This window comes from Cibotium barometz, chromosome 21 (genome assembly GCF_041138505.1).
Source record: "Cibotium barometz isolate CiBa-2024 chromosome 21, ASM4113850v1, whole genome shotgun sequence".
Taxonomy (NCBI): domain Eukaryota; kingdom Viridiplantae; phylum Streptophyta; class Polypodiopsida; order Cyatheales; family Cibotiaceae; genus Cibotium; species Cibotium barometz.
In genome coordinates this window covers 52,996,813-53,014,976 of record NC_141066.1, presented here as the reverse complement: position 1 = coordinate 53,014,976, position 18,164 = coordinate 52,996,813, and the positions used below count along the sequence as shown (strand labels likewise).

Here is an 18,164-nt window from a genome sequence, read left to right as displayed (position 1 = left end):
TGATTTGCTTACTACCATTGCATTGTCAACTTGGAAGTGACCTTCTTTGCCCATTTTTCTTTCTTCTTCCAGGATAGAAGATTCTACCTTTTTTAAGGTTAGATTTGGTACATTCTTTAAAGTGGTGATCAAAGTGCTGTAAGTGGAAGGTAAACTTTTAAGCAAAACAGCAATGACTATTTCATCTTTTAGAACTTCTCCTTCACCGGCAAGCTAAGAGAGAAGGCTTTTAGCCTTATTGAGGTGAGTTGAGAAACTTTCATTAGCTTGCATCATTATCCCAAAAAATTCTATCATGAGGTTCATTAAGGTGCCTTTTCCTTTGGCCCCAAATAACTCCTCCAATGTATCCCATGCTATTTTGGAGGTGTTGCATGCACTAATATGATGAATGAAATTATCATCCATACTCAGCACTAGAAGGGCAAGTGTCTTTTCATCTTTAGTTATCCATTCTGCTTTCTCATCTTCTTTGTCTCTGCCATTTGGACATTTGTTCTTACCATTGACAATATTCCAAAGTCCCTTCTTTATGAGAAGGAATTTTGCCTTGACTGACCAAGTAAAGAAATTAGTGCCATCAAACTTAGTAAGCCCTTTATCCTTGTGTTCTGACATGCTGAAAAAATGACTCACTCAAACAAATTACATGCATGGGAAATCAAAGTTGCCTTCCCCATATAAATGTAATACTTCAAGATAGGATGATGGAATCCGAGAAGTGGGTTTGTTTTTGGCATGAACTTTGTTGATGGATTTGACTTTGGCTTTCTTCACGGCTTTAATATATTTGACATACTTTGCATTGTTGGACTCACATGAAGAGGGCATGTTGAGCTTACAAAAAATAGTGATTAATATCCACTAATCACTCATTAGTGATTGAGTTCACTATTTTGGAAAACCAAAAACTGGGCCACCTTGGAGTGAAAGAATGGATGCCTTTCACTAAATATTTTCAAAAAAGCTTCAACATGATTCAATAGCAATGTATCCACATGATAATCATCACCCTAAACACTTGATTAAGTAAAGAAATCATTACTTAATCTCTATTTTGACCAAGGTACCTTCTGTGGTTGCCACAGTGCTGGAGGAGCTATAAGCAGTCGTTTTCAGCCGATTCTGATGCTACAGACGCGTTCGCCATGCCCGAAAACCCTCGGGGCTGAAGGGAATTAGACCAATTTGTAGTGGTTGACTCAATTTTTACAAAAAATCAAAATTTTCTCTTCATGATGGCGACGACGATTCCGCCTGCTGCGAGCTGCGTTTTGCTTCGTGCCTTCACGTGGAGGGTCGCCTAGGAGATAGCTTGAAGCCTCTAAGAGGGCTTGATCATTGGTGAAGTGGTTTGTGCACAGCAAGGCAAAGTTCAGCTGTGGGTGCAGATGAGCTATGGTGAAAAGAGGTAAAAGTGACTTAATTAATGAGGGATGATTAGCAAATGAGATTAGGGACTACACATAGCTTGAGGGTGACTAACTTGGCTCTGATACCATGTTAGAAAACATGGGAGCTCAAGGATGGATTGAGCACATGATTAGAGCAAGGATTAAGAACTAGGAAGCAAGACTATGCTTAAACATGGCTAGATTAGCTAAAGACAAATCATATGAGCATAATGACAATGTGAATAAGGCAAAAGCTTGGTGATTTCTTCATTAGATGAGGAGCCTTTAAATAGGCTGAAGTACAAAAGGTTTAAGGAGGAGATTAGGATCTAATCCTAATCAAGATGCTTATCACTTGCCTAGAAGCGAGCACCCAAAGCCTAGAGTAGAGTGCAAGATGTAGAGATTCTCCACTAAGGCATATAAAAAGGTGAAAATAGGACCATCCAAAAAGGAGCTACTAAACCTTAGAGAAATAATCTACTAAGGTCCACTACTAAAGCCATGCTACTAAACCTTAGAGAAATAATCTACTAAGGTCTACTACTAAAGCCATGTAGAGGGGCCATAAATTCCAATAAGTACCACCATGTGCGTAGACACTATACCACATCTTCGTTGCAAGATGTTTAAAAGTTTCTTGGAAGGACTCAAGAATATAACATATGATATTAAACACGGTCTAGATTTGTTCTTGGACCTATGACACTAGTGTGTAGTCCGCTTGAGAGTAGAGTTTTTGAGGACAAAAACCTTTCTTGAGGGAAAGGAGGGATATCCTCAAATATCACATAAACTCGAATAGTTGTGTGAGTCCAGACAATACTTGAAGGGATGTGTCTGGTAATAGCAACAAAGAGTTGTAAGTGATTGGATGTAACTCCAAATACCCGTAGTGGTGCAAGAATCTTTATCAAACATCTCCACATACTATATGGTCTGCCCGCAGATATAATATGGCATAAGAGATAGGAAGTTTGATTGTTATATTTGAAGGGAAATTTTCAAAACTTACATTTACTTTGAGTTAGAGTGGAGTTTAACCATCCGTAGATTGATGGTAGTTAGAAACTCAACAAGATTCTAGAGCATATGCTTGTGCAAAGATGTTACTCTAAGAGAGAAAGTATCTCTCAGCTTTGGAACTTGCGCTACTAGAGTGCTCTCTTGTACATTAGCTTCTGTGCTAATGACATGATGCAAAATCAAGGCATGAAATTTGCCTTGGGGTTTTGGTTGAAATACCAAATCACGGCTTGCGTGAGTACTACTAGACATTTGCTTACCAATGACTTCCCCAATTTGTTTTCGAGGACGAAAACTCTTTAGAAGAGGGGGGTGGGGTAATGTCACGTAGCCTATAATGGCACGTCGGATTGCCCGTAGCGGCGGTCGAGCTCGACCGGACACGTGGGAGAAATATGCTAATTACTCCATTGACGAGGGGTACTTACTTTACAAGGGTAGAGTATGTGTACCAACTATTGGTGACTTTCGGGCCCAAATTCTTAAAGAAAGTCATGATAGTCCAAGTGCGGGTCATCCTGGGATTCAAAAGACCTATGCACTAGTAAAAAGACAGTTTTATTGGCCTAGTTTGTTTAAGGACGTCCAGACTTATGTGCTGAAATGCAGTAAGTGCCAGGTCAATAAACATGAACGTCTTAAGGTTGTAGGACTACTCCATCCGCTAGAGATTCCTCAAGGGAAATGGGAAAGCATTTCCATGGATTTCATTACCGGTTTACCCAAGACGAGTCGAGGGAATGACTCGGTGTGGGTGGTAGTGGACAGGTTAACTAAAAAGGCAAAGTTTATTACCACGAAGAAAATTGTAAAAACGCCAGAGTTGGCAAAACTCTTTATTGAACATCTCTACAAGCTATATGGCCTGCCCGCAGATATAGTGTCGGATAGAGATAGAAAGTTCAACAGTCATTTTTGGAGGAAAATCTTTAAAAAGTTGGATACTACTCTGAGTATGAGTGCGGCAGATCATCCGGAGTCTGATGGTCAAACTGAAAGAGTTAACCAAATTCTAGAGGATATGTTGCATTCTTATGTTAGTAAGAAGCAATCTAATTGGGAAGAGTACTTGCCCTTATTGGAGTTTGCCTATAACAGCTCCAAACACTCAGCGACGACTGGATTTATACCATTCATGTTAATGTATGGATTCCAGCCGAGATCTCCGATGGCTGTAGGCCTAGAAAAGGAGAAGATTCAATCTGTCAAGGATTTCCTTGAAGATATGAATGATATGCTTAGAGCCGCATGAGAGAGCATTCGTAGCGCTCAGGATCGCGCTAAAACTTATGCGGATAAAGGACGAAGAAAGGTGACCTTTGCAAAAGGTGACTTTGTATTCCTCAAGGTTCCTGCGCAGTTAGAAACCATGAAAACGGGAAAGTGTTGTGAGATCCCAGTCTCCACCGCGCAACGGATTCGGGTACTAGCAGCGGAAGTAGCACATCATGCGCGGGTAGGGGTCTCACACTCGGGGCCTCGCCCATGGATATCCGGACAAGAGACTAATCCGTCGGTTTGTCCAAAACCGAAACCGAAAAAACTTCCTTTACCCGGAAAGCACGGGCGATTCCACCAGGATAACTCTTTACTCTAACGTAGTCAAGATCATTACTGATCAAACTGATCTGACTGTACCTTTAACGGTACTTGGTCAATTCAAGGAAGAAACTTGTACTTGGATCATTGGGATCAACGCTTTTTTCCCCATCACGAGGCACAGCCGTTGATTCTTATCCATAGAACAACTTCTATCTGGGATTTACTTCATCTATCGTAATAATAGAAATTAAATCTCGATTTACGGATCCATCAGTCCAGCCTAACCCCATCCGATCCCATGGGTTAGCCAACCGCCCAACCACTGTAGTGATGGGATCCAATTTGGAATTTGGTAAGGTTTTGTCCCGGGTACCAAGGAAAAAAGTTCCAAGGCCCCCTAGCCGGAAGTTCATGCAAACATAAAACTAGCCACACCACTTACACACCCAATATGAAATTGTCTTTTTCTTAGCATCAGCTAACTTTAAAACAATCCTTTAATGAAACCATAGTACCACTGATCATAATCTTCCAATTTATCCGGTTGATTCATAATTTCCCATCATTCTTTCATCAGAGTATCTATGGCATCATTGGCAACTAGAACGCTCACCACCTGTCCACACAGGGGCCTTTTCAATAGTTCCTAGCCCATAATACTCGGCAATATAATCACTTATAAAAATCAAGATGGACTCTCGTTGAAGATCAGCAAGATCAACCAACAGATCCATATAAAGAGCCATGGACTCATCCATTGAAGACCAGCAAGGTCAATCAACCAGATCCATGCCCGGTTTCACAAAACAACTCTTACTCCTTGTTCCAATATCTTCCACGACGCACGTGTGGGTATCTTCGGCGACCCAGAGCCCGAGCACCGTATGGTCAGCACCCTCTAGGATCCTTCGCAGGTGACCTAGCGCTTCACTCATAGGCCGCTTCCTTGGTCCCTCATCCACTGTACCGGAAGCTCACCATTTAAATCGAACCGAGGCTGGTCAAGACCTCGGTCGACCTTGCTACGCGAGACGTCCTCCATTGACTCTCCGTCAGCAGTTGCAACTTTAACAGTTAGGTCTTCATGACCTTAATCCACAAGACGGTCAAAATGCTTCTCCAGCATTCTTGACATAAAACAGTCATTTACAAACAGTCACAAAATGCAGTTTCTAAATCGAACTCTCGTCTTTCCACATTATCCCTCCTTAGTCCACATTACTTATTCCACATTCCATTCAATGTGTAATTCTCATCCATTTCCTCATATCGACGACACATTAATTCACATACACATTCACATTCACATCCATACATCCACATTTACATGCATACATCCATTTTCACATCCTCATTTATACATCCACATCCCATAACCACATTCATACATACACATCCATATCCACATCCATACATCCACATCCACATCCACATTCACATTCACATCCACATTCACATCCTCATTTATACATCCACATCCACATCCACATTCACATCCATACATCCACATCTACATGCATACCTCCATTTTCACATCCTCATTTATACATCCACATCCCTACATAATTCTTATGTTTTGATAGCAATTTCTAATGCTTCCACTTCGTCAAAATTCTCGTCTGAATGAAAGTCAAAATATTAGTCAGAATAAGTGAGGAAATACTATCTATACTATCGTAAGAATAAAAGTCAGAAATAGCGTCGAAAAATATTTTTCCCCAATTTTTTCTCCACTAGCATTTTTTAATCCAAATTAATATATAAATATATTTTGTTTTCTCACTCTTGGTATATATAAATACATATAAACATGTATGAAACCAACAAAAAGAGGAAATTTGGGTATGTCATGAGAATATTTTCGTGGTTACAAAATCATACTTGATCATTATCAACTCTCTCATCTTCAAAAATATCATTGGCAAATCCCCGACAAGATCTATTTCAAGGAAAATCCCTCCATCTTTGAATCGTGTAGGACTAGAAGATGCATCTATGTTGGCCTCTAAATCTTCAAGCTCCGGCCCTAGTTCCTCATTTGTTTCTAACTCTCTGTCAATCTCACCACCTACAGTGTTTGAGACATCTCTTGTGTCTAATTATTCAATCTCTATACCTTCATCTAGCCCTTGCTCTTGTTGATGGCTTGCACCAATCTCTACTTCATCTTCTGCTATTTCCATGTCTTCATATATTTGTTTACTACATGGTGACACTTGGATTACAAACCACCATCGACGATCTCTTGGGTCCTCCTTAAAGATCACTTGCTCACAATGCTCTGGTAGTACAAATGTGTCCATTTGGTCTGTCCATATCTTTGTGGAGTCCACTTGAACTAATCCGGATTTGTCTCTTCATATACGGTTGCATGTGCTCCTATTGTGACTACCTTGAACCACTTAACATCAAAGATAAACATATGAAACTTTCTAAAGCTAGCCTTGAACTACTTAACATCAAAGATAAACATATGAAACTTTCTAAATCCAACCTTGATGATATCTTGGACGGTTCCAAAGTAATCAAGCATGTTCACATTTGTATTTAGATCACTTGCACTAGCCCTGTTTTCTTGCATAAAATTTTCTTTAACACCATAATGAATGTTGTTCTCTTATCGATCCATTCCACTCAAAAATGGCATCCATGTGACAACAGTGCTATAATTTTTTGGTACTAGAAGAAAATTACACATCGTCCATTAGTTTATGTGGAGAAGTTGTAAACAATATTTGGAGAACATGTGGACATATCGAGGTTTCTAGAATGTATGAAATCACCTAAAAACGGTAGTCACAACCGTATGCAAGCTCCTTTCCTCATCTGTAATAACTTCACTCTGTGAAGTTTTGCTTCTCTTGTAAGGTTTGTTGGAGCCATCTACTTGATGGAAATTTTGGAAGTATATAAAGTGATGGAGGGTATGGTTGGTGAGTCGTAGTCCAACTCCTTTGAAAAGCTCGATGATCTTGGTTCCTTTGATTCTTGGCCTCTCCGTACCATTCAATCCACTTTTGCATACTCCTTGAGTTTAAGATATAAAATTTATTGATCTTGTCTCATAAGGCCACATCCATCATTCTCTTAATTCCTTGTACTTGTGGTTCTTGTCCAACTACCCTATCATCCTCCTCTGTTGACCACAGTTTAGGCATTTCAAGGTCTAAGGTACCAAGAAACTCTATGATGTACACTAGGGATTCCTGCACAAGCCATCCCATTGCCAAACTTCCCTCTGGGTGAGCTCTTTGACGAACAAACCCTTTTAGAGTCTTTCATGAACCTCTACAAAAACAACATCCAACGTGAATGGATGATCCCCACTACTACCTCATCCACAAAATGAACTAAGAGATGCGTTGTATAGTTAATATGCTAGTGGGGAGAAACTTCTCCCCACCAATGTAGCAGCTTCTATGGCATTTAAGCGGGCTACTTCCAAAGTGTCTATTCTTATCTCCTTTAATGAAATCCAGCAAACCACGGTGCCAATCTTGTATATTTTATCCCTTATGTTTTCGGCGAGGCAACCCTTTATGGCCAACAGACAAGACAAATTACAAGAATTTGTGCCAATTGTGTGATTTCAAGCCGGGGAGCTTGTCAACCTTTGTAAATGCCCCCAGCCTTTGTATATTAACCATACAATGCATCTCCTAGTTCATGTTGTGGATGAGGTAGTAGTGGGGATCATCCATTCATGTTGGATGTTGTTTTTGGAGAGGTTTATGAAGACTCTAAAAGGGTTTGTTCGTCAAAGAGCTCACCCAGAGGGAAGTTTGGCAATGGGATGGCTTGTGCAGGAATCCCTAGTGTACATCACAGAGTTTCTTGGTACCTTAGACCCTGAAATGCCTAAACTGTGGTCAACAGAGGAGGAGGATAGGGTAGTTGGACAAGAACCACAAGTACAAGGAATAGAGAGAATGATGGATGTGGCCTTACGAGTCAAGATCAATAAATTTTATATCTTAAACTCAAGGAGTATGCAAAAGTGGATTGAATGGTATGGGAAGGCCAAGAATGAAAGGAACCAAGATCATCGAGCTTTTCAAAGGAGTTGGACTATGACTCACCAACCATACCCTCCATCACTTTATATACTTCCAAAATTTTCATTAAGTAGATGGCTCCAACAAACCTTACAAGAAGAAAAACTTCACAGCAATGAAGTTATTACGGATGAGGAAGAGGAGCTTACATACGGTTGTGACTACCGTGTAGGTGATTTCATTCATTCTAGAAACCAATGTAGCAGCTTCTATGGCATTTAAGCGGGCTACTTCCAAAGTGTCTTTTCTTATCTCCTTTAATGAAATCCAGCAAACCACGGTGCCAATCTTGTATATTTTATCCCTTATGTTTTCGGCAAGGCAACCCTTTATGGCCAGCAAGCAAGACAAATTATAAGAACTTGTGCCAATTGTGTGATTTCAAGCTGGAGAGCTTGTCAACCTTTGTAAATGCCCCCTTTAGGCAGTGCATGCATCCAATCAAAGTACAAAACTTCAAAATGCACTTCTTAACTGGAGCTTCCTCTTTTTTCATCAATGCCCAAGGAGCTTTAGGTAGTATCAGCTTACCATTAGCTTTGGTTCATGGCCATAAGTGTTGCATACAATCACTTATTTGTAATTCCTCCCTTTGGCGCTTGCTCTCTTTGGCCCCATTTATATTCTTCCAAAGCACCACAGCTATATTTTTTAAGATATGCATCGGTTCAAGCAAATGGTTAACTAGAAGACTGTCCCAATATGGTAGTTGATAGAAGATAGACAACCGCTTCATTCCAGGGGGTGGATAACCTTCGTTGTCCTTTCATGCTCTCTTCCAATTGCTTGTCTTTAGTGTAGGAGGAGACCGACCCAAAAATCCCTCACGTAGCTCATGGTCCTCTCGCATATACTATTGAGAAATGTGATGCCATGGAGCACAACGAAAGTAGAGAGTAAATCACATGAGCAAAAGACAGAGCATGCACATTAGAAAGAGGAATAGACTAAGGGTACATTGGCAAAGGTTGATTTGTATGGTCATTTGTAAAAGGTAAAGTCAAAGGTCAAAAAAGTAGTACATGGAAAGTGCAAGGAGGCACATGTAGTGTGAACATTAATAAACACATGGTTGGCACTAGGGTGCACACAAAGCAAGGATTCAAGCCCTTCCCAAGGCTATAAATATGGGTGTATGGATCTTGATTGTTGTAATAAGACTATGCGACACTTGTGAGCATACCATTTTGTTAAAGTCTTGTTTACTTGATTAATCACCTTATTATTCTCCTTAATCATGTCTTTTATTACTTGCTTTGGGCCTCCTTAGATCCACATTTTTTACATAGTAGCAAAGCCACCTAGGGCCTGGCCATAGCAAGTGTTTGATTAGAGTGTTCTTTAGTCCTTGATTAAGTTTCAATTAGAGCATAGTTTTGCACTATATTCACAAACACTCTGTGTGAGTAGGGCATAGGTGTTTCTTCATTGACAACTAGCAAGGTGCCTTCGTCAACAAAGAGAGAGTGGTTTTCTTACTAGTGGCCCTAAAGTTTCATCACTACAAGAAGTTGTATTTCTGACGCAAGAGCAACTGGCAGCATTCACCTCTAAAACAGTCGAAAGAAAACAAATAGAGAAGAGTAGGGCAAGCAGCGCGGCCTCATTCTCCAAATGAGGAAGTTTTTAGGTGATATCTTTTGTAGAGTGTAGTAACAACACAAAGCCAAGCGAGTCATCACAATAGTAGTAGTTGGTACTCACTGCAAACAAGGCAAAAAGAACTGTAATAGTATCTTGCAAAAACACACAGTAATTGTGCAAGAGTAAGTAGAAAAGACGCCTGCATAATAGTAAAGAGGCGCACAGGGCATCAAATCCCAAAATAAGTAGGTCGCCTACTGGCTGAGGCCGTGGGCATTAAAAGAAGATGGAAGACGAAGGACCACAGTAAAAGAAAACGGCAAGCAAACATCTGCCTTTGTAGTGCGTAGAAAGAGCAGAGCTGAGAAGCAAGTCGGCTGTGTCGACTGAACAAGCAGTCAAAAGCATACCCAGAAGCAGTGTGTGGCAAAACGTCCTTCAGCCGGCTCAGGCATGCCGCTCAGTGTAGCAAGCAAGTAGACCAGCAGCGCCATCGCATAGCTTGCAAGATAAAGAGAAAAAGCGCAGACCTTAGAAAGCATCATCGTAGCAACAGATAAAACGGACACCAAAGAGAAGAAGGTAGCATAGGGAGAACACCATCGACAACTTGCAGAGAAAGAGAACAGCTCCTGTGCAGACAGCAGGCCAGGCAGCAACTGGCACCATAGAATCTGGCAGGATAACGCTAAGTATTTAAAAAAATAAAAAAAAGAAGCAAGAGATAAGGATTTCTCTTTTTTCTTGGTGTAAAAGTCCTCCCTAAGAGGTTGTTCACAAGGTAATTGAAGAACTCATGGGCATCATAAATTTTGAGTATTATGCACACACTAGGTCTTTCTACAATGACTGGCATCACTTACTTCTTCCGCAATAGTGTCTACATCATCAAGATCATCGAGAAAAAAAACCTTCACCAAAATTGTTAAGAAAAAACCTTTGTAAAACCTCCACCAAAGCCTCAACCACATGAGTATGCGAGTAATCTCTAAACTCACCAAAATTTGTGACCAAGGAGGAGAACAACTCCCAAGTGTGTGGGTGTTCTGCCCCGGACAGAGTTCCAAAAGGATGTGTAAGTAGCCAAATGAGCACGCAAAAATTCCCTCACTATCTAAGCCAACATTGTAGAAGCCACCAAATGAGTAGGCAAATTTGTATGTTTTGATCACACTTGACCACCTATGAGTAGCCAGATAGAACCTAGGGGAAGTGATGCAATTGTAACACTCGACCACCAGGGAGAGTGAAAATCTACCTGACCACCTGAGAATAGCCAGTTGAGAACCCAGGGGGGTAATGATTGTTGTAATTCACACCCGACCACCTCTAAAAGTAACCTCTGAGCTAGAAAGTAGCCAAGCCAAAGAGCCTCTGAGAGTTACCCAACCAAGTTAGAAATAAGGGGGATGATGACATGTTGTAAACCTTGCATGTGACCACCTTGAGTAGCCAAAGATTTAGCGCCAAGGGGGTGTTGAAAAATGTGGTGCCATGGAGCACAACGAAGGTAAGGAGTGAGTCACATGAGCAAAAGAAGGCATGCACATTAGAAAGAGGAAAAGACTAAGGGTACATTGGCAAAGGTTGATTTGTATGGTCATTTGTAAAAGGCGAAATCAAAGGTCAAAAAGGTAGCACATGGAAAGTGCAAGGAGGCACATGTAGTGTGAACATTAATGAACACATGGTTGGCACTAGGTTGCACACAAAGCATGGATTGAAGCCCTTCCCAAGGCTATAAATATGGGTGTATGGAACTTGATTATTGCAATGAGATTATGTGACATTTGTGAGCTTACCATTTTGCTAAAGTCTTGTTTACTTTCTTAATCACCTTATTATTCTCCTTAATCATGTGTTTGATCACTTGCTTTTGAGCCTCCTTAGATCCACATTTTTAATGATACTTCTTGTTACCCTCATACACCATCTTTCTCAAGCATCTTGAATCACAAGCCTCTATTCTAGGCCTTCATACTTCTTGTGACCCTCATACATCATCTTTCTCAAGCATCTTGAATGGAGAGCCTCTAGTCTAGGCCCACACAAAGGACATGCATTGTACCCAGAGATTGATAGTCTTGTATTAAAACAATTAATATTATACAAACATTATAGATATCAACATGGACAATAGCAAAATAGCTTACCACCACTGCATTCTCCATAGCTTGGCCAATCATGCATAGTCCACATTATTATTCCTCATAATGAGAAATCCCTTTGTCCAAACCTCTTTGACATGTCGTGAACATCAATTCCTTCCCAAAAACTCTGTAGCTCCTCTTTTAAGCAGAGCTAAATACTTCCTTGTACTTGCCCTATGCACTATCAAATGAGAGCAAAAGATGCCCCTTCTTTATTGCTAACCACGGTGGAAGATTGTAGTTCACAAGACAAATGGGCCATGTGCTCCATGTTGAACTTTTAAGACCAAATGGGTTCACACCATCCATGGCTAGCTCAAGGCGAATGTTGCGAGGATCCTCGTTAAAGTCTGGCCACTTCTCTTCAATGTGTCTCCATGTAGGGCAATCAGAGCGGCACATGCATAACATCATCCATAGATCTATTTGTTCGATGCCAAGACATCATAAATGCTATGGATTTACACTTGAACATTGTTTAAATCCATGGAATGATAGGGAAGTGCTTGAGTACTTTTGCAAGAACCCTTTCTCCTTGGACATCTTTCCTATATCTATATTCTCTAGGGAATCCATGGAATGACAGGGAAAAGCCTGAGTACTTTTGCAGGAACCCTTTCTCCTTGGACATCTTTCCTATATCTAGATTCTCCACACCATAGACATTGTGCAATATATGCATGCTCATTGCCGATAGAGAACACAATCATTTGGACAAGCATGGTAAGAATTTTAGTCCATACCCAAGCATCTCATTAGGCAATATTTGATCTCTTAATGACATGTCATATTGGCCAATGATGATTAGAAAAGGTAAAATAAAGAGATAAAAATGGAAAGTGTGATAAGTACTTATGCAAAAAGTTTTAATACACTAGTATCGGACCTTCCAAATATTTATTACAAGTTTAGCATTGCAAGGCATGTGCGTAAAAAAGATATGCGTTCTCCATGATAAAGAGGCATATGATCCAACCTATTTAACTCTTTCTCTTCTCTCGAGGCTTGCTGCATGCGTTGATCAACACCGCCCATTTCGTGTGTTATTTCTCACTCGACATTCCTTGCATCATGTAGGACGTCTATCGTATCATCCATGTCTTGATCCAAAGACGTCGGAGACTCCACCATAGTTTCGTCTTCAACATGAGGCTGAGTAGTACTTGTGTCGTTGCCCGTCTACTCCTCTCGGGTCAAAGGTCCAAGCAGTCGATCAGATCATCATTGCAAGGGCGCATATTCACAACAACAAGTAACTTAAAGGCATTTAGATGCTTTACTAGAAATATACCATTCAATCTTACATGGTCGTTGCAAATTCTCCATCGAGAGATTTGGTACTTGCATCAATTGTTGCAAGGGAACAAGCATTTATCCTCATCGTTCGGACGAGATGACGTGTTTGTAGTAGTGTTTTCACGGTCCATGATCAATTTAGGAGCAGGGAATGGCCCAATTTGTGCTTTTTTGGGAGGGGGGAATGGCCCCTTATATATTAGGTGCTAGTCTAGTCGGACAAAGTTCACATTCAAGTGGAAAAGGTGTCAAGCCGCGAAACACATTTGAATTTTAAAGGTTTTTTTATGTATAATCCATGTCGTCCTTATAATTGCGTTAAAAAAACCATCGAAAACAACGTATAAAAGAGCATCGAAATCAACCATCTGGACATTTTTTCCAATGTTTGTACCAATGTTATCGACGTTTTTACTAGCGCTGTTATCGACGATATTTTTGACGCTTTTTTCGACGGCGTTAAAATTTTACAATGCCAAAAACCTGCACATTGGTTCACTTTTCTTACACCTCTTTGGAAGCTTTGGGTGAAGGTGAGTTGAAGCTACATCTCCCCCCAACACCCTTCCTTCTCCCCTTCCATCACCCCCCACACCCTTCCTTCTCACCTCAGAGTTTCTACAGTATACTATTTTTCCTCTTTTTTCTACAATCATGTACAAATTGTTGCAAGCATTTCTAACCTAAAGTTTTAGGGGTTTTTTTGCAGGTCTTGGCTCACAACCATCTACTTTGCTTCTTGCAAAGGTAAGCCCTTCTTAGCTCTCTTTAATCTTTATTTATTAGTTTAATTTTGTCATATCAAGCCCTCTTTACCTCTCCCTAATCATGCTTTATTTTCTTGATTTTATAATGCAAAATTTTTGGGGGTTTTGTTGCAAGTCTTATCTCACAACCATTTACTTTGCTTCTTGCAAAGGTGAGCCCTTCTTAGCTCTCCCTAATCTTTATTTATTTTCTTAATTTTTTCATTGCAATATCCCTCTTTACCTCTCCCTAATCACGCTTTATTTACTTGATTTTGTCATACATGTACTCTACAGCTTTCCCCTTCCATTATTAGAGGTAAGGCCTCTAATCTTATGATTTTTTTTCATTATTTCTTTTGTAAATATATGGCCACATGGCCCTAGGTGTTATGTTATAGGTACATGCAAAAACCGTAATCCATGTCCATGCATGCATTTATGTAGATCATGGATGAGGGACATAGCCCGGCAATAACCCCCGAACCAACCATCCTGCCTACTCCACATGTTATGAGCCTTGACCAATTTTTCTCTTTCATTGCAGAAGCCACTCTTGAGCAACAAGCCATGGCTCGAGCCTACTTCATCCAAGACAAGCCGACTAGCCAATCGTAGGCAGACCACGCATACGATCACACATGTGCCATCCCCTACTCACACCCCACACTCGAGCCATTCCTCCAACTGCAATAGACGCTCACGTCACAGTGATGGTGGTGGGTGTTGTAGCCGTGGTTCCACGGATGCAATTACCCCTCCATGAGAGCAACCACCCATAGACAGTGTGGCGGACTCCCCCATCTCATCACGTCACCCTAGTAGCCCTCTCCCCAATGCACATCATATATCTTTACACGGTGTGGGAAGGGCGTGTATTTCTTGATGATGTAGAACAGGAGATGCGGAGTTATATAAGGCAACTATGTGGCATAGTGTTCGCTCACAACACCATGACCACATTTTCCCACCTCTCATCAGAGAAGAAAACCCGAATATGCAATCAAATCAAGAATGAGTTCAAGCCAGCCTCGGGTAGCGAGGAGGTACCAAATAGATGGATCTATGATCTCATAAGAGATTGTATGAAGCACAAGCGGTCCAATATCACCTAATCAGTGAAAAGAGGGGAAAAAAATTCTTGGCACATGGACCAAGAGAAATGGGATGAGGTTGTGAGGAAGCATGCCGATAACCCCCGACGGTACGCATAACAAGAGGAAGCGACAGCAAAGTGGATGGAGAGCGTGGGGAGCTCGTACCTCGAGAGTGGTGAATGGGACTCATTCTATGAGTATTTTGTAAGTATCCATGTTCTCATGGCCTCCCATGTGTATGTAAAGTGCATAGTTGTATGTTTTTATGTGTTCTTTGCATGCATGCAAGAGAGGGTGATTGGGGACCGACCTAGTGAGTTGGAGGAGTGCTATGCATTCAGGCATAGCACCTATGCCTTGCTTGAATGAATGGAGCACGATAGCAAGAATGTGAATTGGGCAACTGTGGTTTCAGTAAGTGTTTTGTACCTTTTGAATATATGTTATGAGCTTGTAGATCACTTTAGTTTTTGCAGGGGCTGATTTGTGGGTATTGCATTATTTTTGCAGAGAGCAATACTAGAGCCCCCAAGAGGAGAATAGCTCGCGGATGGATACCACTTAGTAGTTCGCATCTACGAGCTTCTTTTTGCCACTTTGGGATTGTATAGAATTTTGCACCCTTTTTGGTAGTGTATATGGCACCACCAAACAATACGCAGAGCAGGAGAGCGAAGCTCGACTCCAGAACGGACACACTTGCAGGAGCAACATAATTCGTGACAACAATAAATATTCAAAGCAACTCATCAGTGAGTCCACGTACCACTACCTTCACATACGCATGTACTGACACGTCACACGTGTCTCCAATTAGGAACGTTCACATTTGTACGCATAAGTAGCTAGGAGATTACTATAATCCATGATTAGTGCATCAATAACACAAGATTTCATTACAACGGCCAAGTATCAATAAAAGGGCGACTGATCACTGTGTGAAATCTTAGAGGATTGTGTTTTTCGTGATCACTGTGTACAATCTTAGAGACTGAGAGAGAGTGAGGGTAGGAGAAGAAACTGCAGAACTGCCATGGGCTCGAAGCAACACTTAGCTTTCACGACTCTACCCTGTACACACAAAATAGGCATTTGCTATGTGGAGTTCTCACGTTCGGTGACCGTGTGGTATTTAGAAACCCGGGAGGGCTTCAAATTCATCGAGTATGTCGAAGAAACCCTCTTCTTTTGCATCTTCAGCTGAGCAGACCTCGTCCGAACCGCCCAGGGGGAAGTTGATGATGGAGGTGGGGCTATGAATACGCTCTTCGATCTTGACTGCCGGCTGCGGGTTCTGGACTCTCGCGCGGAAATGCTTGGCCATGGCTCTGATTGCCAGCTGGTGCGAGTTTTCACGGCTAGGGTCAGCGATGTGGCGATGGGGCTCTGGATCTTTAATGGCCGCCGGAAGGTGGGGCGTGAGGGCGGCTGTGGGCTGGTGTGGGGCGCCTGGGCCTTCAACAGGTAGCTGTGCAGGGTGTTGATCTTCTGCATATTGAGGAGCAGCGGCGGACGGCAGCTGCGGGTTTTGGCACCGTGCTGCTGCGGCGGCGAATGATTGGATGGCTTCTCTGGATAGCAGGGTTGGGGGGAGGATGAGTGAAGGGGGTGAGTTGGGAAAATTGAGAGAAGTAGAGGACCCCCGAAGGCAAACGGAAGCTGCGTCGTAGGCACGCGCAGCCTGTTCTGCGGTAGCGTAGGAACCCAGCCAAACGCGCTCCCTGCTGCGAGGCCTCCTTATCTCGCACACCCACTTACCCCATGACCTCCTCCTCACCCCTTTGAACCTGCCCCCATTGATTGGCCCCAACACGCTCACACCCTTGCCGCCCACCATACCTCTCTCTCTGCTCTTGGTCTGCTAAATAATGGTCAAACAAGATGAGCTGCTGAGCTTGAGGAGCACGTTGTGAATAGAGAGAGTAACCACAGTAGTGAGAGCGTTGAAGACAATTGTGACTGCGAACTCAACTCTCCGCTGACTATGGTGAACGGAAGAAAGCTTGCTATATAAAATCCTCGGACAGTAGTCAAACATCTTCGACGAGATAGATACGATTCGATCGTGATGCTACGCCAACGCGTTATGTATGATACGTTTTAGATTTTCAAGGCATCTCCCAAAAGAGATCGAGAGAGATCGAGATCGAGATCCCGATCCCAGGACGCGTGTTGCACAGCGATAGAGGAAAGCACCTGGACACTGCGTCCACACACGCTGGAAATTCTTGTGATCAAGGAAGATCCGAATAATTATTTTCTTTGTTGGAAACTCCGAACAAGGAGGGTTATTAGTTCACACACAACTAGAGATGACTGTAATTTATTTATTTTTCAGGTAGGGTCTTAAGTCTAATTTCATGGGCGCATGGAATTTCACCCTCTGTACAACTTTGAAAGCACTGGGCAAGCCATGCGATAAGCCCCACAAAAGTGAGTCACTCGGCTAATTAGAGTGAATACCCTATAGAGTTGTTAACTCGGCATCATAATCGAGTCTAAATCTTTGATGTTCATGAAGGCCACCGTCCCTTATCCACCATAACATGTCGGGGACATAGCAGCATTTATTTTGTTGGTATATCGAGGATTCCACTCACTACCTAGCAGCGAAATTTCTTTGTTGGAGGCAACGTCTATAGCAGCAGCAAGTTTTCGCTATTCCGTAGCGCTCATAGTAGCTTTTTTTGCTGCTAAGCAGCGCTTATAACATCGAAATTTTGCTGATATACTATGATTTCGCTGTAAATAGCAGCAAGATTACGCTGCTATTTTCGCTGCATAAAATTTCTAAGAGTTGTTCGATGCTGAATTTAAGTTATACATGTCATATACACATAGAAAATTATTTTTAGTTTTTAAAAAAACATCCATCAGAATCCTTGGAGCCATGTTTCAAGCAAAAAAAAAAAAAGATAGTTGAAAACTTTTGAGAAGCGAAACAATGTCAAGATCATGAATCTATTCCCATCTTGTAATAAATCCATATGTGTTGCTTCATCAATGTCTATATCTAATGGAAGCTCAATAAAAAAATGGGGTTCCATAACACTATCATGATCCAATGAAGCATTGTCATGATTGATAGGTGACTCATCATCTTCTCCGGATTGATGTTCCTCATGCTCTTGATCGGACCCCTCCAAAATGTTTTCTTCGTCGTCTTCTTCCAATAAGCCGATTTGAGGTAGTACTTGCACCTCATCCAGAGATTCGACCTCCACATCTTGATCTTGAAAGATATGTTTTGAATGAGGGGAAACTTGTATAACAT

General features: G+C 41.6%; 1 protein-coding gene across 1 annotated transcript; it reads right to left on the bottom strand.

Annotated features, from left to right (window-relative positions):
• Positions 1–15,762: 15,762 nt before the first annotated feature.
• Positions 15,763–16,957, bottom strand: LOC147627358 (uncharacterized). Its single transcript, XM_086816000.1, has one exon. It carries the CDS (start codon positions 16,725–16,727, stop codon positions 16,023–16,025), a length of 705 nt encoding a protein of 234 aa, XP_086672126.1. The 5' UTR covers positions 16,728–16,957; the 3' UTR covers positions 15,763–16,022.
• Positions 16,958–18,164: the final 1,207 nt, after the last annotated feature.